This window comes from Aegilops tauschii, chromosome 2 (assembly GCF_002575655.3).
Source record: "Aegilops tauschii subsp. strangulata cultivar AL8/78 chromosome 2, Aet v6.0, whole genome shotgun sequence".
Classification (NCBI taxonomy): domain Eukaryota; kingdom Viridiplantae; phylum Streptophyta; class Magnoliopsida; order Poales; family Poaceae; genus Aegilops; species Aegilops tauschii.
In genome coordinates this window covers 215393691-215414771 of record NC_053036.3, presented here as the reverse complement: position 1 = coordinate 215414771, position 21081 = coordinate 215393691, and the positions used below count along the sequence as shown (strand labels likewise).

The 21081-nt window shown below is 45.3% G+C and overlaps 1 protein-coding gene across 1 annotated transcript; it reads right to left on the bottom strand.

Moving 5' to 3' along the window:
• Positions 1-20191: 20191 nt before the first annotated feature.
• On the bottom strand, positions 20192-20557 carry LOC141040893 (uncharacterized). Its single transcript, XM_073507008.1, has one exon. The coding sequence runs from the start codon at positions 20555-20557 to the stop codon at positions 20192-20194; it is 366 nt and encodes a 121-aa protein (XP_073363109.1).
• Positions 20558-21081: the final 524 nt, after the last annotated feature.

The following is a 21081-nucleotide window of genomic DNA, read 5'->3' as shown; positions in this document are numbered from 1 at the left end:
AGGAAATGAACTTTGTTTTCTGTTTGGGAACCGCCTATAATGTGTTTAGCATGGAAGATATTGGAAACTCTCAGTCATAGCATTTACAGGAAAAGCGTGCCTCTCAAAATAATTTTATCTCTAATTTAACCTTTGAGCTCTAGCACCTCTACAAATCTCTACTTCCCACTGCGAAGGGCCTATCTATTTACTTTTATGCAATTTTTATTTTTATTTTGAGTCTTCACCTTCTCTTATAAGCACCAACTAGAGAGCACTATTGTCATACTTTTTCATTGGATGTAGCTAATGTTGAGTGTGTTTCATGAATGGATCAATGATTGAGCATGACAGGCTAGGTATAACATTCTTTAGCATTGATATTTTGAAAGACATGATTGTTTGTTGGGATGCCTGATTATTGATGTCTTTATGTAAAATTATAGACTATTCCTTTGAATCACTCGTGTCTTAATATTCATGCCATGATTAGATTACATGATAAAGATTATACCAGGTAGCATAACATATAAAAATCATGTTTTTTATCATTTAACTACTCGAGGACGAGCATGAAATAAGCTTGGGGATGCTGATACGTCTCCGTCGTATCTATAATTTTTTTTGTTCCATGACAATATTATACAACTTTCACATACTTTTGGCAACAATTTCTATGATTTATTGGACTAACGTATTGATACAGTACCAAGTGCCAGTTCCTATTTGTTGCATGTTTTTTGTTTCACAGAATATCCATATCAAACAAAGTCCAAATGCGATAAAATTTTACAGAGATTTTTTTGGAATATATGTGAACTTTTGGAAGAAAATCAACACAAGACGGTGCTCGAGGGCCCACTAGGCATCAGGGTGCGCCAGGGGGTCCAGGCGCGCCCTGATGGTTAGTGGGAACCTCATAAGGCAGTTGCTTCCCTTCTTTCGCTGCAAGAGAGATAGTTTATGTATAAAAATCCCCTCAAAATTTCAGCCCAATCGGAGTTATGGATCTCTGGGAATTTAAGAAATGGTGGTGGGCTGAAAAAACAGGAACGTGGAACAGAAGAGAACAGAGAGAGATCCAATCTCGGAGGGGCTCCTGCCCCTCTGCCACCATGGAGGCAATGGACCAGATGGGGAACTCTCCTACAATCTAGGGGGAGGCCAAGGAAGAAGAAGAACGAGGGGGCTCTCTCCCCCTCTCTCCCGGTGGCGCCGGAGCGCCGCGGGGGCAATCATCATGACGGCGACCTACACCAACAACTTCGCCGCCCTCAACACCAACTATATCCCTCTCTATGCAGCGGTGTAGCCTCTCTATTCCCTCTGTAATTCTCTACTTAAACATGGTGCTCAACACTATATATTATTATCCCATTATATGTGGTTATCCTATGATGTTTGAGTGGATCTATTTTTTCCTATGGGTTGATTGATGATCATGATTGGTTTGAGTTGTATATTTTATTTTGGTGCTATCCTTTGGTGTCCTCACTACTAGGGAAATGCTTATACAGAGGATCTCACCAGTAGTGCTTTTTATAATGAAGCGTTGCTGCTAAATAAATGTAGTGCTTGGGCAGAAAGAGCACTGCTACTATGCATATAGCAGTAGCGCTTTTGTTATAAAACATGCTACTACTATAATTGCTAGACCGTTGCAGGTAGGCTAGGTATACTAGTAGCGCTCGTACGTAGAAAGCGCTACTGCTATTGTACATAGCAATAGCACTTTGCTCTAACCAGCGCTACTGCTAAATAGCAGTAGTGGTGATTGCGGACCAGCGCTACTATTACGGGTACCTGATCCACAACCCGGCCCGCGCGCGTCCTTCCCTCTCCCCTCACACTCACATTCGCCCACTACTCCGCCACGCGCCGTCGCCCCCGTCGCCCGCCGTCGCCGCCGTCGCCCCCAAGGTATCTGCCTCCCTCCCTCCCTCCTCCTCTCGCCGCCCTCCTCTCTCCCTCCTCTCTCCTCCCTCCTCGCGCCGACGGCCCTCGCTCCTCCTTCCTCTCCCTCGTCCGACCGCTGCCCTGCTCCCTGCTCCCTCCTCCCACTGCCCTCCTCTCTCCTCCCTTCCCCAGCCGCCCGAAGCCCTCACTCCTCCCTCCTCCTCCTCCTACTACCCTCCTCTCTTTGTATAAAAATTTAGGTAAAAAATTTTTTAGTAAAAGAATTTAGTAATAGAAATTTTTAGGTAGAGAAATATATTATGCTATGTGAGATTATTTTAGTAAATGTAGGTTTTCTGAATAGAATTGAAAAATTAAGTAAATTTAGGTCTTTTGAATAGAATAGGAATTTTTCTAAGTTATGTGAAATTATGGCATTTTTCTATGATTCAAGAAGTAGACAGTAGTTAAAAACCAGGGCATTTTTCTAGGATTTATGAGGATATATAGATAGATGGATGGATGGACAGATGTTAGGGCTAGAACTAGGGTATTTTTAGTAAATGTATATAGTTCTTTTCTATTTTTAGGACATAGGGTGTTAGGGCTAGAAGTAGGATGTTTTAGACAATGGGTTTGACTAAGTCCTAAGATGAGGATAATAATATTTTTGTTTATATTTTGTTTATGCAGAAATCAAGGAGCCCCTGCAGTATCCCCGCCATCTTCCCCGTCACCGACCACCTCCGAGCTCGAGGTGAGAAAGAGCGCTATCCCCGTGTCGATGATGATCTAGATGTTTTGATATTTGTAGTAGAGTAGTAGCTACATGAGTGGCCTATGTTTGCAGGGAACACCTTACAGTGCGGCCTATGTTTTGCCGGAGTGTTGATTAATTTCCATTCCGGCAAATTTCAGGCGCTCGATATATGTCCTTTTTAGCAAAGGTGATGCCGGATTTTTCCGTGAATTTTGGCATGACTTGTGCTTGAATATGTAGGAAATATCGAGTCGCCCGGATTTTGTATAAAGATAATGAAACGACATTTTGGGTTGACTTTAAGTCTGTCGAGGCTCCATACATGACAGTCAACAAACGAGTGAGGGAGAAAGTCTGCATCATATATGAGAGAAGAAGAATCCCGACTGTTGTCATGGGGGTCGTTTTTCCTTCTTCTCCTTGTGCTAGACCTTTGTTATGCACTAGGGGAAGGAGGAATAACGACCATCACCGACGGTCGAAAAATCAGTGAGGGAGTGTGTCCACCATATATGAGAGAAGACGAAGAATCCTGACTATTGTCGTGGGGCTCGTTTCTCCTTCTTCTCCCTGTGCTAGACCTTTGTTATGCACTAGGGGAAGGAGGAGTAACGACCATCACCGACGGTCGCAAGTGTCAGAGAGGAATCAGTGAGGGAGAGTCTCCACCATATATGAGAGGACGAAGAATCCTGACTGTTGTCGTGGGGGTCGCTTCTCCTTTGTTCCCGTATGCTGAGAGTTTTCAAAAAAAGACTCGACAGATCGATAGTCAACCCGTGATGAATAATAATGATCTAATTTAGTTTTTGTAGTACATATATTTAATTGTACAAGTTTAATCTTTGAATTATGAACCTAGGAAATGTAGTCGTCGGACGACGAAAGTCTCCCGATGGATTGTGACTGGTGCGGCGACGACCGGGGTTTGTGCGACATGCCTCACCTGGTAGAAGGTCGGCGCTTCAGCATTAAGTTCCAGGAGACATTCGATGTTGAAACGGTACGCAACGACGACAAGTGTTTTTTTCGTAATTAAGCATGACTTATGCTTCTTCAACGTGTAACTTCCGTCTTTTACAATTCGACTAGCTTATCCCATGCCATGCAAGATGCTATCTCTTGGAGAGGATGGATTTTGAAGATCATGAAAGTATGGAAACAAAGATAATTCACATAAGGACCCATCATGGTACGGATTTTGATGTAAATCTATACAATTCTGAGAGTGTACCCCATTTTGGTTGCCGGAATTGGGAAGCAATTTGCAAGACATATAATTTTCATGAGGGTCTGCTTGTCACCATGGATCTTGGTGATCGACGAAGACAATATGGACATTTGGGTCCTTATTGATACGCTTCCAATTCTACCGCTATGTGAGTTTCTCAAACATAGTTATTAAGTAATTTATATTGTTTATTGTTGACATCTTATTTTCATTCTTCAAAGAATGTCTGGAAGATGGTAGACAGAACCTACTACACCGATGGCTCAGAATTAACTTATCAGGAGAAAAATCAACTGATCTCATTTATTAATGATCTTGATAATTACAATATCTATTATCAAACTCCTACACACTATGGTCAATACGTGCCACTAGTGCACGTGTTGAACTATGGTAACATCCATGGAGATGTCATGGTAAGATTTTTTAGTATTACGACATCTGTGCATCTTTTGCATAAATTCTTCTAAATCTCAACTACATTGCTAACTACGAAGTTATTACTATGTTTTTAACAGAAAATCCCGAAGGATTGTGTGCCTCATCTGATGTTTCTGAAAGGTCGCCTTGATTTTATGAGCTTATTGCCAGGTCATCCTACACATCACTGCTGTTCATACCGGATTTCCAAAACCGATGAAGACATAACAATCAAAGATTGGAAAAAATGTATGGTCAATCGTAGGGACCTACATGGAAATAACATTGTGCGAAGCGCAAGAATTGGAGACAGGATAATCTCCATTATCAATAATGGAGAGTCAGGGCATATCTTGTTTTATGCTATTTTACCTTAGAGAGGGTATTTAGTTCCTAGATAAACTCATGATCTTGTGCTAAGAAGAATTAAGTAGGGTTGGTTAGATGACTATGATGATGATGAGTATGACTTGTTATTATGATCACAAGTAGAAGTTGTAAGATGATCATGAGTAGGACTTGTTATTATGATACCAATGATGAGTTATTTATTATTATGATTGATGATGCATGATGCTAAGTTGTTATATGAGCATGATGAGTTATTATATATATATATATATATATATATCAGTGGGTGAAATGAACATGGATTAGATTCAAGTGGAGGCAACATGTGGTGCATGTCAAAAGTACTACTAATCCAAACTTGTGCACCACATGTTGCCTCCACTAGTTGCACTTTCGATGTAGTTTGGTTAGTAGTACTTTCGATGTGCACCACATGTTGCCTCCACTAGAATCTAATCCGCGTTCATTTCACCCACTCTTATATATAATAACTAATCATGGTCATAAAATCATGTGATGAAAGTACTGTATTTAAAACCAATACAAATACAGCGACAATAAGCTGCATTTTCAAAAATACAGGAAAAGTTTGTAGTAGCGCTTTTCAAAAGAAACGCTACTGCTAATTACTATTATCAGTAGCGCTTTCCCCTACAAAGCGCTACTGCTAACTAGGAATAGCAGTAGCGCTCACTTTCCAGCGCTACTGCTACCAGTTAGCTGTAGCGCCTTACTGGTAGCACTTGCACAAGTGCTACTACTAGCTATAAAACAAGCGCTACTACTAGGGTTTCCCCTAGTAGTGCCTCCGTGTTGCGCAATCGTGAGGGATCCCCACTGTATGGTGTTGTAATACGTTCATGATTCACTTATGGTGGGTGGCTAGAGTGATAGAAGCTTACGCCCGAGTAAGTGGGTTGTTGCATATGGGATAAAGAAGACTTGATACTTAATTCTATGGTTGGGTTTTACCTTAATGATCTTTGGTAGTTGCAGATACTTGCTAGAGTTCCAATCATAAGTGCATATGATCCAAGTACGGAATGTATGTTAGCTCATGCCTCTCCCTCATATAAATTGCAATAAAGATTACTGGTTTAGTTATCGATTGCCTTAGGGCCAAATATTTCTCCCATGTTACAAAAATCTTTCTACTAAACTACTAAATTTATTACCTTGCAATTTATTCGTAGTTTTATTCTCATAAAGTACCTCTAGTTTATTCTTGTTCTAGGTAAAGCGAACGTTAAGTGTGTGTAGAGTTGTATCGGTGATCGATAGAACTTGACAGAATATTTGTTCTACCTTTAGCTCCTCGTTCTGTTTGACACTCTTATTTACTAAAAAAAGGCTACAAACAATCCCCTATACTTGTGTGTTATCAATCTACAAAATCAAAAACACAAAAAATACCTTGCTGCAATTTATTTAGTTTTATTTTACTTTGCACTTTTACTTATCTTTTATATCCATCACCATGAGATGTCATCCTTGCAAGTAACCATGAAGGGATTGACAACCCCTTTATCGCGTTGGGTGCAAGTATTTGCTTGTTTGTGCAGGTACAACTATTGGAAACTTGTGTTTTCCTCCTATTGGATTGATACCTTGGTTCTTAACTGAGGGAAATACTTATCACTACTTTGCTACATCACCCTTCCTCTTGAAGGGAAAAACCAACGCAAGCTCAAGAAGTAGCAAGATGCAAAGATGTTTTTATCACTAAATATTTTCCTCCCATGAAAATTATTTCCGTTTGAAATCAAATTATGAATTTCAAGAAAATTGAGCATGAACATGTTGCCCAATCTTGGGAAAGGATGAAATTGATGATAAGAAATTGCCCTACTCATGGCTTAAATTTGTGGATGATCATACAAAAAATTTATGCAGGATTAACTTTTGTTTCTAGAAATCTTTTAGATACTACCACGGGTGGTGCTTTTATGGAGATTTCGTTGGATGAAGCTACTAAATTTCTTGATGATATTATGGAAAATTATTCACAAGGGCATACTGAAAGAGCTCCTACTAGTAAAAAAGTGAAGTTTTTTGAAGAAATTAGACTTTGAGTGATAAATTTGATGCGCTTATGAAATTGGTTGCTAGTAAAAATGCTCCTATTGATCCTAATGATGTGTCTTTTTCCACATTTATTGAGCAAAATAATGATCCCGTAGAGGTAAATTTGGTCTCGCGAAACAATTTTAATATTAATGCTTATAAAGGTAATTTTAATCCTAGGCCTTTTCCTGGAAACTCCTCTAATAATTATGGAAATTCCTATGGTAATACCTATAATAATAATAATAATAATAATAATAATAATAATATGATGCCCTCTGATCTTGAAAGCAATATTGAAGAATTTATGAACACTAAAAAAATTCAACACTACAATAGAAGAAAAATTTAGCAAACTTGATGATATGTCTAGGAGCATTGATATGATTATTCAAGATGTGGAGAGTCTTAAAGCTAAACAATTTCACCCATGATTGGTATTAATGAGTCAATTAAAGCTTTATATGTCTCCATGCATTAGAGTAAGAAAAGAGCCGCTATGCCTAGAGCTAAACGAGAATTTCTAGAAAAAGTGATTCCTCCCGATTTCTATCATAGTAGCGATGAGGATATTAAAATGATTGGTGTTTCATATATTGATTCCTTGTTTAGCAACAAAACTTGATTAAAAGGGGACTGAAGCAGAGTCAACTTTAGCTAGAAGGTGTCCCCATAATTCGAAGGGTGAAATTCTTGATGAAAAATTTGATAAAAGTGGGTTTGGAGAGGTAAAAACTTTAACTAGTGATGTGCCCACTCTCCTGGATTACAAAGAGTTTAATTATGATAGTTTATCTTTGAATGAATGTATTTCTTTGTTGCAATCCATGCTAAATTCACCCAATGCTAATGAACAAAATAAGGCTTTTACTAAACATATTGTAGACGTGATGATGGAAGATTTAGAAGGAAAGATAGAATCAGAGATTTCAATTCCTAGAAAATTATATGATGAATGGGAACCCACCATTGAAGTAAAGATTAAAAATTATGAGTTCAATGCTTTATTTGATTTTGCTGCTAGTGTTTCCACAATTCCAAAATCTCTATGTGATGTGCTAGGTTTTACCAATATAGATGAATGTTCTCTTAATTGGCACTTGGCGGATTCTACTATTAAAAGCCTTTGGGTAGAACTAATGATGTTCTTATTCTTGCAAATAGGAACTATGTGCTCATTGATTTTATTGTACTTGACATTGATTGCAATCCGTCTTGCCCCATAATACTGGGTAGACTGTTCCTATGAACTGTAGGTGTCATTATTGATACGAAAGAAGGGAATATTAAATTTCATTTTCTGTTAAATAAGTGTACGGAACACTCCCTTAGAACTAGAATTAAGCCACCATATGAGTCAATCATGAGGGCCACCAATGGAACTAAAACCATAGATGAAAACACTTGAAACTATGCATTATGCCTAGCTAGGGGCATAATACAATAGCGCTAGTTGGGAAGCAACCTAATAGTTATAATTTAATTTTTTTGTAATCACACAATTATGCTACTGTTATGATTGTGTTTTTGTGTTTTAATTAGTGTTTGTGCCAAGCAAAGCCTTTGGGGTGATCTGGTTGATAGTTGCTTTGATTCTGTGCAAAAACAGAAACTGAATAGTCAATATTTTCTGGAGCGTGATAAAATTCTGACCTTTTACACATGATTGATATACTAATTGCCCACATTGTTATAATTTTTCAGAATTTTTGGACTTACAGAAGTATGGTCAATGTTCAAATTACTATAGATTGTTCTATTTTTGACATAATCTTTTTTGATGCATTGTTTCGCTTGTTTTGATGAAACTATGGATTGTATCGAGGGGGTATAAGCCATGGATAGTTAGAATACAGTAGCTATAATGCAAAATAAAATATGAATGGGTTTGCAATAGTACTTAAAGTAGTGATTTGTTTTATTATACTAACGGATCTCACGAGGTTTTATTCAGTTTTGTGTGATTGAAGTTTTTAAGTTTTGGGTGAGATCACGATGGATGAAGGAATAAGGAGTGGCAAGATCCTAAGCTTGGGGATGCCCGAGGCACCCCGAGGTAATATTCAAGGATTCCCAAGGGACTAAGTTTGGCGATGCCCCGGAAGGCATCCCCTCTTTCTTCTACCAACTATCGGTAATTTTACATGGAGCTATATTTTTATTCGTCACATATCATGAGTTTTGCTTGGAGTGTCGTGTATTATATGAGTCTTTGCTTTGTTAGCTTTTCAGTTTATCACAATCATCTCTACTAAACACATTTATTTGAGAGAGCCACACATTTATCATGATTTGCTAGAATACTCTATGTGCTTCACTTAGATCTTTTGAGCTAGGCAGTTGCTTTAGTGCTTCACTTATATCTTTTTTAGGACGGTGGTGGTTATATTTCAAAGAAATACATATACACTCTCATGCTTCACTTATATTATTTTGAGAGTTGATAAGATTATATTTTAAAGAAATACATACACTCTCATGCTTCACTTATATCATTTTGAGAGTTGATAAGATTACATTTTGTAGAAATATTTGCACTCTCATGCTTCACTTATATCTTTTTGAGAGTTGATAATAGCAATGGCAATTTGCACAAGATATGAATTTGTCCCCAAAGTGATGGATATCCAAGAGGGATATAACAAAAACTTTCATATAGATCATTGGATATGGTAAACTTGATTCCTTCCAGTAATTTTGCGATATGGAGATAGTAATATGTGAGTCATGTTGGCCAGTAATTGTGTTTTAGTGAGAATATTGGTGTTAAGGTTCATGATTCCCTATGCATGCACATAAAGTCAATAGTCATGCAATGAATTTAAATCCTACTTATGGTGCATTATTCAGTGATAGTTATTTTCAATGCATGCTTATGACCGTTTTTTCTTTTTGGTTGGTCGCTTCTCAATCTATTTGCTAGCCTTCATTTGTAGTAAGCGGGATTGTTGCTTGTACATCCAACTCATTAAACCCAAAGTTTTGCCAAATGAGTCCACCATACCTACCTATATGCGGTATTTCCGTGTCGTTCCAAGTATATTTGCATGTGACAACTCTAATTTTCCAAAATGAATTTCTGTATTGTGTGCCCGTAACGCTCATGAAGCGGCAGGGGGTGGCCAATATTTTCCATGCTAGGTATATTATTGTCACGATGAGTGTCTATTCACTTGTCATTGCATGAGAGTGTGGCAAGTAATAGGGATGCTCAGTCCCGAAATGAAAAATAATATGTTGATAATAATAAATTCCTTGGAAGGTGTTGGTATGGAAGGCACCCGTGGATACGGCTAGCCATGGATTGTGAAAAAGGGTGGAAATGAAATAAAAATTATTTTTTGTTTGGGAACCGCCTATATGTTGTCTAGCAGGGTAGATATTGGTAATTATCAGTCATTTTCATTGATAGGAAAAGCATGCCTCTCAAACTAATTTTATATCTAATTTAAGCTTCGAGCTCTGGCACCTCTGCAAATCTCTGCTTCACTCTGCGAAGGGCCTATCTATTTAATTTTATGCAATTTTTATTTTTATTTGAGTCTCCATCTTCTCTTATAAAGCACCAACTAAAGAGCTAATGTTGAGTGAGTTTCATGAATGGATCAATGATTGAGCATAATGGGGCAGGGATAACTTTCTTCAGCGTTGATATTTTGAAAGACATGGTTGCTTGTTAGTATGCTTGAGTACTGATGTCTTCGTGTCAAATTACAGACTATTGCTTTGAATCATTCAAGTCCAAATGTTCATGCTACAAAAGAAAAGAATATAGGATGAATATGTTAGGTAGCATTCCACATCAAAAATTCTGTTTTTATCATTAAACTACTCGAGGGCGAATAGGAATTAAGCTTGGGATGCTTGATACGTCTCCAACGTATCTATAATTGTTTACTGTTCCATTCTATTATATTATCAATCTTGGATGTTTTATATACAGTTTCGAGCAATTATATATCATTTTTTGGGACTAACCTATTAACTTAGTGCCCAGTGCCAGTTGCTGTTTGTTTTTTGCTTGTTTTTGGCTTTGCAGAATATACTCAGTACCAAACGAAGTCCAAATGCCAAGAAACTTTTTCGAGATTTTTTTCTCACAATAAGAGACCCTGGAAGCTTTGGGGGGATGAGAAGATGGAGCAGTGGCCCATGAGGCACCAGGGTGCACCCAGGGGGTGGGGCGTGCGCTCGTGGGTTGTGGGGCCCACGTGGCTCAGTTTGACCTAACTCTGCCACTATAAATTCTCTAAACCGTGAAACAAACAGAGGAGTCCACGAAATACTTTTTCCGCCGTAGCAAGTTCCAGAACCACGTGATCCCATCTGGAGGCCTTTTCCGACACTCTGCCAGAGGGGGATCGATCACGGAGGGGCTCTACCTCATCCTTGCCGCCCTTCCGATGATGCGTGAGTAGTTTAGCACAGAGCTATGGGTCCATAGTTAGTAGCTCGATGGCTTCTTCTCTCTATTTGATCTTCAATACAATGCTCTCCTCGATGTTCTTGGAGATCTATTCCATGTAATGACTTTTTGTGGTGTGTTTGTTCGGATCCAATGAATTGTGAGTTTATGATCAGTTCTAACCGTGAATATTATTTGAGTTTTCTCTGAACTCTTTTATGCATGATTATAATAACTTCATATTTCTCTCCGATCTATTGATTTGGTTTGGCCAACTAGATTGAATTTTCTTGCAATGGGAGAGGTGCTTTGTAATGGGTTTGATCTTGCGGTGCTCAGTACCAGTGACGGAAGGGGACATGACACGTATGTATCATTGCTATTAAGGGTAAAAATATGAGGTTTATTCATATGTGAGTTTATCTTGTCTACATCATGTCATCTTGCTTAAGGCGTTACTCCATTTTCTCATGAACTTAATACACTAGATGCATGCTAGATAGCAGTCGATGTGTGGAGTAATAGTAGTAGATGCAGAATCGTTGCGGTCTACTTGTCTTGGACGTGATGCCTATATATGATCATTGCCTTGGATACATCATAATTATTTGCTTTTCTACTAATTGCCCAACAGTAATTTGTTTACCCATCGTATGCTATTTCCAAGAGAGACGCCTCTAGTGAAAACTATGGCCCGCGGGTCTATCTTTTATCATATATTAAAACCCAAAATTACCTTGCTATTTTTTCTTTTATTTATTTTATTTTGTATTTTTGTTCGATGTATCTATCAAATACCATACAATTTAATCTTGCTCATGATCGTCAAGGGATTGACAACCCCTTGTTAACGTTGGGTTGCAAGGATTTGTTGTTTGGGTGCAAGTGCTGCTAATGAGTTGTTTCTTGGTCCTCCTACTAGTTTGATAACCTTGGTTCTTAACTGAGGTAAATACTTATCTCTACTGAACTGCATCATCTGCTCCTCTTCTGGGAAATCCCAAGGCAGTTCACAAGTAGCAGTAACTTCTCCTCCACTCGATCCATTCTCTTATATAGGGGTGGGGTATGAAACAATGGCAGGTAATTTATATCAGGTGGCATGATATCTCTTTGCATCCGCATAGTGGCGTTAAAGGCACAAGGGGATCGAGGGAACCTTTGTTAACTATGATCGGGGATTGTGGCGCACGCCCACTAACGATGGGACATGGTCTAGGTGGGTCCAGTTCCCGGTCCCTCATGTTATGTTGATCGTCGGTCAAGTCGGACACGTGGTCCGGCTAGACCAACTAATGAGACCGGTCTAGTCTGACTGACAAAACTGGACATGTTGAATTTTGTAAGCTCCATGCCAAAAATCAACCTCTGGATGCTGGTTGGGTGAGAAAATTTTGTAGTGCAAGTCGTCTATTTCCATCAACAACTCAAGGCTGAGGTGGTTTATGCCACTTCAGATGTAGTCCGGCAATTAATTGGAGTGGAGCTGCGAGTAGATGTTGTCAAGGGAAGCTTCAAACAATTGGTTTCAGCATCGGCGGATTGAGGATGATTTGCTTAACAGTGTTCTACTAATCTAATTAGTGATCCAATAAAGGAGCAGGAAAGATTGTCGGCTTTTTCCCAGAGGTGACCCTGAGTATTCGAACTCACGAGAGGAAGTGCACCTTTTAGACAAAGGTTTCTAGCAAGCTTTGAAAGAGAGTTATATTCCAGATTTTGGACCGGATCGAAATCAAGTTGCATGGTTGAACTATTATAAATAAAAGTATGCATGGATATGAGGACCTATTTTTACAACCATATATGGTCAAATGGGATCATCATGATAGTCGTTTGTGCTCTGGAAGTCAGCGCCAAGATGTGCTTGTAATGTATCAAAGGGGGGATGTGTGCAAATAACGTCTTGGCCGGCACATGTCCTGCGTCATGATTCAATTGTCCAACCAAAGGCCCTATGTATCAGTCGCGCGGGATTGCCTTGGTAATTAAGATAAATCAGTAAAAAGCATTGGGCGTTTGATGACTTCACACCTTGTATCCCTAGAGATAGGATTCACACCACTGTACTAAACATTTCGATCACTAGTATTCAAAATGGCATTTCATGGTCTCTTTTCCCTTAGCCTCTTCGTGGCTAGATCTCTGTGATCCTGGGTACCTATGGGGACAACGATCGTGAATCAGACAAGAAACAACTACGAAGCAATTTGATTTCACACATACAACACATCATAATGCGTCCATCGATGTTATGGATGATGAATATTGAGGTCTCGATGTTGTCCTGTTGTGTTTCTGGCGTTGGCCCCTTTATGATATTTGTAGTGTAGGACAAGGGGCACCTCTGGGAACTCATAAGAGACATATTGCGCTCTGGCTTCTGTCCTGCGCCTTCCACTTGACCCTCCTTATCTTATCTTGACTCCTTTCAATGTATATGCTTGATTTCATCCATGTTTAACCCCATTTCATGTGGAAACAAATAAGGATAGCATTCATTAGTCATTAGTGGCAATATCAAAGCGGATATCTTGGTTTTTAAAAAATAAGCCGGTTTAAACTCAAGCGTGGTGAGAGTAAAAATAACACCCATCAGTGTTGTCCAAGGTGCAGCCAAATTTGAAGCCCAGGGGTAGCTTTCCATGTCGATTGCCAGTTGATGGGCTGCCCCGAGGACCCCTAGGTTGGTTTTGCCTGAGCCACGTTGGGCGGCCCATGGCATTCTACAAGAAGACTACGAAAGACTTGTCATCTAAGTGAGGGAAGACATGGTTGCGGAGGACTCCCTACTCCATCGACGTATCCAAGTAGGATGTATAACCCTAGGGGCCCCGATATGTTATATTGCGGGGTTGGGCTAATCAATAGAAGATAGACAATTCCTTGGTTCTATACATGTACTTTTTACACCCCTATCGCAGTATACAAAGAGTGGGAGTAGGATTTTACCTCTATCGAGTGGGCTCAAACCTAGGTAAAATAGCCACCGTGTTTCACCTCCGACCTAATCACCTCTCCAAGGCACCCTACCGAGAGATTAGCGGGAATCATATCCAACAATAAGTTCTCATAGATTACTCCAATCCACCAATTAGACATGAAAAAGGGACCATCATAAATATTCAGCAAGACAAGTCTATACCACAATCCCAAAATTATCATATCTCTCTAGCCTAATAATCCAAAATTAACTAAGTAGCATGTATCAGACAAATCAAAATGACAAATAAACATATGATTTATAATTGTATCTATAGTGAAATCGTTTCCCTAAATAACTGCACATGATTAACAATCTAACCGTTTAATTCCTTTGACCACAATTTAATCTCATACTAACAATCCAAACATCATTGTCTCGACTTAGGTATCAACCATTCAATCACCAAATCCAAAAATTTTACCTTCAAATACGCACAACCAAAAAATATCTATAGTTGATCAAATGATCCAAATTCATTTATCGAAGCACTTATAATCATTGAGATGACAACATAAGTGTCTCGGGCCTTGCTACCAAAGTACGAATTACATCACATGATTGCTCCTATTTCACCACACAAAGCAATCAGTTATTCCAAATCACACACGTTGACGACCAAAACTACAAATCTTCGCACTAGGACTCGCGGCCAGCCGAAATAACAAATCTAGGAAGAACTCAGGCAGTGCAAACATACCGAGATCTTGTCCGTGAGATTGATGAGGTCACAGAACTCGAGCTCGCCATCATGCAGCTGCGTGACTCCCTTCCTTCTCGTGCAAGCCCTGGTGGCTCCTAGAACCCTACGTACCACCTCTTCGCCATGCCTCCAGTCAGCGGTCCACCCTCGCCGATCAGCCCAGATTCATCCCCATCCCGCGGCAGGCCGCTAGCATCTCGAACGGTGCTGCCACTGCCTCTATGTTGTAGGGTGAAACTCTAGATGGATCTTTTCACACTTGGAGGGGGAAAATGGATGAACACTAAGAAAACAAAGAGGAAATCACTCCAACAATACCCAATCACACATCCACTAGAATAGCAAACACATAGATCCACAAGATTACAAGCACAATCAAAGGAAAGAAGCATGAGGTAGAACTATTCCAACTCCTAAGAGATGAGGTCTTGATGATGGTAGTCTTCTCCAAGAGGAGGTCTTGAAATCCATAAGTGGATCCTCTCCTAAGGGGCCTTGATCTCCAATGAGTGGTAGAAGGAGCAAAGCTCTGAAATATCTCACATATGTCTTTGCTAACCCTAAACATAACCCTAGCACTGGTACGCATCGGTCCTAAACAAGCGGTTTTTAACCCTTTTCCGGGACGACATTTGGAACTGTCGCCAAGTGAGTGTGGGCGATAGGGGGGTCCTTCCCACACGACCTAGAAACCGTCGGGGATAGGGCCCCTATCGTGGTGGGCGCACAACATATGCCAAGGGATGGCTAAAGGTAGGAGGAGGCTCGAGGGCACTGGTGGGCTCCAGAGGCGAGGTCGGCATGAGCGAGCACGGGATGCAAGGCATACCCAGGTTCGGGGCTCTCCAGAGAGATAACACCCCTAGTCCTGCCGAGTATGATTTATATGTAACAGTAGGGAGTTGCTCCTCGAGCTGTATGGAGGAAGAAGGAAGACAGGCCAGGGCTTAGGCTCCTCCTCCTTGTGGTGTGTGTGTGCTACTGATGATCTGATCGCCCGTATGCATGAGGGCTCCTAGGGGGGTTTTATAGGTCAACCCCCCAGAGGTACAAGGGTAATGTTACAAGGCCGTGGGGCCGGGTTGTCATTGTCCCGGAAGCCGGCACTGGGACCCGCCGGGGGTCAGGGCTCGCCGGGTTCTCCGGGCGCGGGCCCCGCCGGGTACGGGGGCACTGTTGGCTGTCTTGTCGATCGTCAAGGAGTGGCCGGGTTGAGTCGGCTACACTGGCGCTCCATCAGGTCGCCACTTGCTGGTGTCATTGGTGACGATGGTTGCACTATTACCACGCCGGCCCTGGACAACGGGTAGGTGGGGCACTGTTGCCACGCCCCGGCTGACCTGAGGCATGGGCGGGGCACTGTTGCCTCAGTCATCGGTAGGTGGAAACTCGTCCCATCGTACGACTAGGATGGGACAGGAGCTGACTCGTGGCCGGGTTGGAGAACACGCCAAGGGTGGAGCTGGCTTGTTGGGGAACTCTTGGTGCGCCGGCCTAGGCTATCTTGAGCTGGTTGTTGGGGCCGAGCTCAGGAGTCCGGCCAGGTTGGAGAGTTTGGCCGGGTCGAGCGACCCGGCCAAGCGTGGACCGGCTTGAGGGGCATTGTTGACTCCGTTGTTTTTGAAAAGGATCCGGGTTCCGTTGCCTGCCTGGGGTTCATCCCCCCGATAGTAGTCCCTGAAGCTGTGAAGGGCCGCCGTCTTCGGATGGGAGGGCCTTCGCAGTTTCCCTTCCCTGAGGAGGCAAATTTTGCGGCCGCCGGGTCCAGCAACACCCATTATGCCGGCTTCCGGAAGCCGGATCGCGGCACCCCATCAGAGGCGGGAAACCGTGGAGTCCGTCGAATCTGGGGGTAATCTTTTGGACTTCGCGCGGGCGCCACGTGGCGCCTAGAAGCCGGAGGGACTGAGAGGCCACGCGTGCGACAAGACAGAGTGACGCGCTGGGCCCCGCGGCCGCGCACCCTCGGCCCACGTGCACGGATTTATTGCAGCGTCCGCAAGTCGGTTGCCATTCTTGATGCAGTTATTGCGCACGTACATGCGCAGTTATTGCGGTGAAGTTGGAAAGGCTGGCGCAAACGATCCCACTCCCCCACGTTTCAAACCGTGGCTTATAAATTGGGGCGATGAGGGGGCGGCGGAAATCATTCTCGCTCGCGCCCCTACCTTCTTCTTCCTTCCTCGGCTTCTTGCGACCGCCGCGCACTGCGACGCCCGTTGCTTTGAGCAGAGCTTCGTCACCATCTTCTTCTTCTTTCTCCTGCACCTTTCTCGATGTCACTGCCGTCGGGCTCGTGGATGGGTTCGACCGTCACTCTCAACGACATCGCCTATCTCCGCACCACCAGGCTCCTGCCGGGGGAGACGGAGGTCGTCGCGCGCCTGCCGCGGGGAGAGCGGGAGCCGTGGCCCGAGGGCACGGAGCGCGTGGTCTTCTTCCCGCACTTCAAGCACGGGTTCGGGCTTCCCGTGAGCGGCTTCTTCTGCGACTTCCTGGAGTTCTTTGGGCTCTAGCCCCATCATTTTGGCGCCGGCGCCATCGTGCAGCTGTCGGGCTTCGTCACCCTCTACGATGGGTACCAGGGGGTCGAGCCTTCGATCGACCTCTGGGTGCACTTTTTCTCCTTGAAGCAGCAGGGGCTGAGGGCCGGGGAGATGTCCGAGTGTGGGGCCGTCGTCATCTCCAAGCGGTCGGGCGCTGACTGCCCGAAGATGGTGCTGGAGGATTCTGCCAAGAAGAGGCAAAATTCTTTCTTCTACGTCCGCAACCTCGGCGCGGACCGCATCAACTTGTCGCCCTTCGTCAACTAGCCGGCGAGGGAGAAGCAGAACTGGGGGTACTATCCCAAGCACCCGTCGGAGGAGGTGCTCAACCTGTGCGAGCAGGTGTCGATGATGTAGGAGCGGGAAGGGCTCACCAGCACCGACCTCATTACCGCCTTCATCATCCGCCGAGTGCTGCCGATGCAGCAGCGCAGCCACCTCTTCGGTCAGATGACCGGCCTTCAGGACCCCAACCGCATGGCGAACTTGCGGCTGGGGGCGGACCAGGTCGCGCGCCGGGTCAACGACATCTCCAAGGCCAACCTGCGGGACGACTGGGAGTTCGGGAAACCCCCGTACAGCCGCGCGAACACTGCACCGATGGTGAGTCCTTGGTGTTCGTACTTTGCTATCGTCCATCTTCTCGTTCGCCCCGACGCGACGCGGGAGGTGCTTCTGAACGCCATCCGGCATCCTTACGACCGGGCGCGGACGCAGGTGGTGCGCGTCGCCTCGGAGGAGCCTGAGGCCAACGGCGGAGGGGAGGGGACGACCGCCGACACGGGCGCAGGCCGCCGAGCGGGTAAGTCTTGTCTTCACTTCCGGAGTGGCCAGTCGTGGGACGGTTCGTGGAGGCAGACGCGAGTTGTTGTCGCAGCAACGCCAGGTGGAGGACGCGGCAGTGCGGCCGGAGCCGGGTCGTCTCGGGGGGCGCCGGCGGTGAGCCGACCGCATGGGAAGGACAACGTCGCGCAGCGGGCCTTGGCCGTTAAGCGCGCGGAGAACCCATCCGGGGGCGCGAAGCCGCCCGCCAAGATGAGGCGTGGCGCTCCGGAGGAGAGGGCGGCGAGGCACGTCATTCCGTTGGTGCCGGGGTGAGTTCCTTTCTTGCTTGAACCGAGTGGCCGAGCGGCTCTGCTTGGCTCTTGCGTATTTATTCTGTCGGAGGTGGGGCCGGATCAGCTCCATGAATGGTGCGTTTCTGCCACTCATGCGGGTGCCGAGATGGCCCTCAGGTTCGCGATGTCTTGGCATCCGGATCTGTCGCTGGACGTGTTGATGGGCTAGCGAGCTGGATCGGAGAGCCAGCTGCAGGCGGAGGCCGGCCGGATCGTTGCTTGGGCCAGCTACATCGCCAGGTTCACCTTCCACAACGACTTCCGGTCGGAGCGGGCGGAAGATGGCAGAGTCGTGCCGTCTGACGACTACGGCCTACTTCTGGATGACCCGGAAGGTAGCTCTGAGGAGACGGACGTCTACCACGACGCGGATGCCGAGGAGGGGGACACCGGCACCTCGGCGAACCCGGAGGCCACCGAGGGAGATGCCTGAGGCTGCCTGTTTTCAATTTAGTGAAAATTTCTGTTAGGTAGCAGGTCCAGCCACCCACTAGCGGTTTCCGGGTGTAATGAATTCTGGCCTTGGGCCTGTTTAAATTTCAACTTGTGATGTATAAATTTGGTGACTGTTTGCACTCTTGCGTTTTATCTTTTGAGCCGTTTTCTTGCGCTTTTCCCCTCTCGGGCTCCCCCCCACGAGTCTGACGGCCGAGGCTCTGGTCCATGACAAGGAGTTCGGCCTTTGCGAGGAGCGCGCAATACTTAAGCTATTGAAACGTTGAGCGCGAACGAAACACCCACTGGGCGGGCTGGTGGCAATCTGGCGAAGCCGGTTGGCGAGCAGCCGATCATGCAATGGTGCTACAAGTGACGGGGACGGGTCGATCAACCCGGCAGTATGTACGAAATTTGTGGATGCTTGCGCTTTTGCTTTTCTTCTGTTGAGCCATTTTCTTGTGACTTTCCCCCCTTGGGCTTCCCCCCGCGAGTCTGACGGCCAAGGCTCTAGTCCGTGACAAGGAGTTCGGCCTTTGAGAGGAGCGCGCAGTACTTAGGCATTTGAAATGTTGAGCGCGAGCGAAACACCCACTAGGCCGGCTGGCGGCAACCCTGCGAAGCCGGTTGGCGAGCAGCCGGTCGTGCGGTAACTTAAAGTGGCGTGGTCGGGTTGGGTAACCCGGCGGTCCTTGACTTACTGTTCGTGGCGTGCTGGTGCTCTAGCCTTGCGCGCTTGCCGGCCAACAGCCGAAGCCGGCTCTGTGGCTTAAGGCAAGGCGGGAGGCCGCGGTGATCCCTACGCGTCAGGAATGGCTGAGTAAGGCGGCGGGTAGTAGTCAAGCCGACCAGCCCCCGAGCCCCCAGGTCGAGCGAGTCGGACCGGTGGCCGGGTTTGACAAAGAGGTAAGTAGTGCACAAATGCAAGGAACACAATATCTTGGTCAGAAAGGGAAGCCCCCGAGCGTCGTTCGGGGACTCCATAGTTATCAGATGATTAGTAAAGGCAGTGATACTTACGTGCACATGGCTAACTGGAAAACGGGCGGAGGATTTCTGCATTCCACAGCCGAGTTGTTTCTTCACCGGCGGTGTCCCTCTTGCGCTTGTTTGACTTGTGGGCGTCGATGAGGTAGTAGGCGTTGCGATCGCACAAGGCCTTGCTGACGATGAAGGCGCCCTCCCATGGGCACGACAGCTTGTGTTGGCCGGTCTTCTGTTGGACGAGTCGGAGGACGAGGTCTCCCTCCCGAAAAGCGAGGGGCTTGATCTTCTTGCTGTGGTAGTGCCTCATGCCTTGCTAGTAGATGGCTGAGCGGCTGAGCTGTAGGAGCTGTGCTTCTTCGAGCAGGCCGAGACCATCTCCGCAGGCTTCTTTGGCTTCGGCTTCAGTGTAAATCATGACGCGTGGCGAGTCGAACTCGACGTCGGCTGGGATGACAGCTTCTGTTCCATAGACGAGGAAGAACGGGGTGAACCCGGTCGACCGGTTTGGTGTTGTTCGGAGACTCCAGAGGACGGCCGGCAGCTCATCGAGCCAGCTGCCGGGTGAAGGGATGAGCGGCTCGACGAGCCGCGGCTTGATGCCAGATAGGATGAGGCCGTTGGCCCGCTCGACCTGGCCGTTGGACTGCGGGTGTGCAACGGAAGCCACATCGAGGCACATGCCGGAGATGGAGCAGTACTACGCGAGCGCGCCCTTGGCGAAGTTGGTGCCGTTGCCCGTGATGATGCTGTTCGGCATGCCGTAGCGCACCGCGATGTCCTTGACGAATCGGACGGTCATTGGCCCGTCCAGTTTCTTGATTGGCCTTGCTTCGACCCATTTGGTGAACTTGTCAAGTCCCCACCATGTCAAGTCCCCAGACCACGAAGGGCCAGGCGATCGGGATGGTCCGGAGTGCAGACGTCGGCTGGTGGCTGCGCTTGCTGAAGCGCTAGCATCCCTCGCACTTGAGGACGAGCGACTCGGCGTCTTCGAGGGCCGTTGGCAAGTAGAAACCATAGCGAAAAGCCTTGTCCACCAGGGACCGCGAGGCGGCGTGGTGCCCGCACTCGCCCTGGTGTATGTCGAGGAGTATCTCAATGCCTTTGTCTTGCTCGACGCAGCGCTGCAACACACCGGTGGAGCTATGCTTGATGAGCTCGTTGCTGATGATGCTATAGGCGGATGCCCGGCGCTGCACTTGC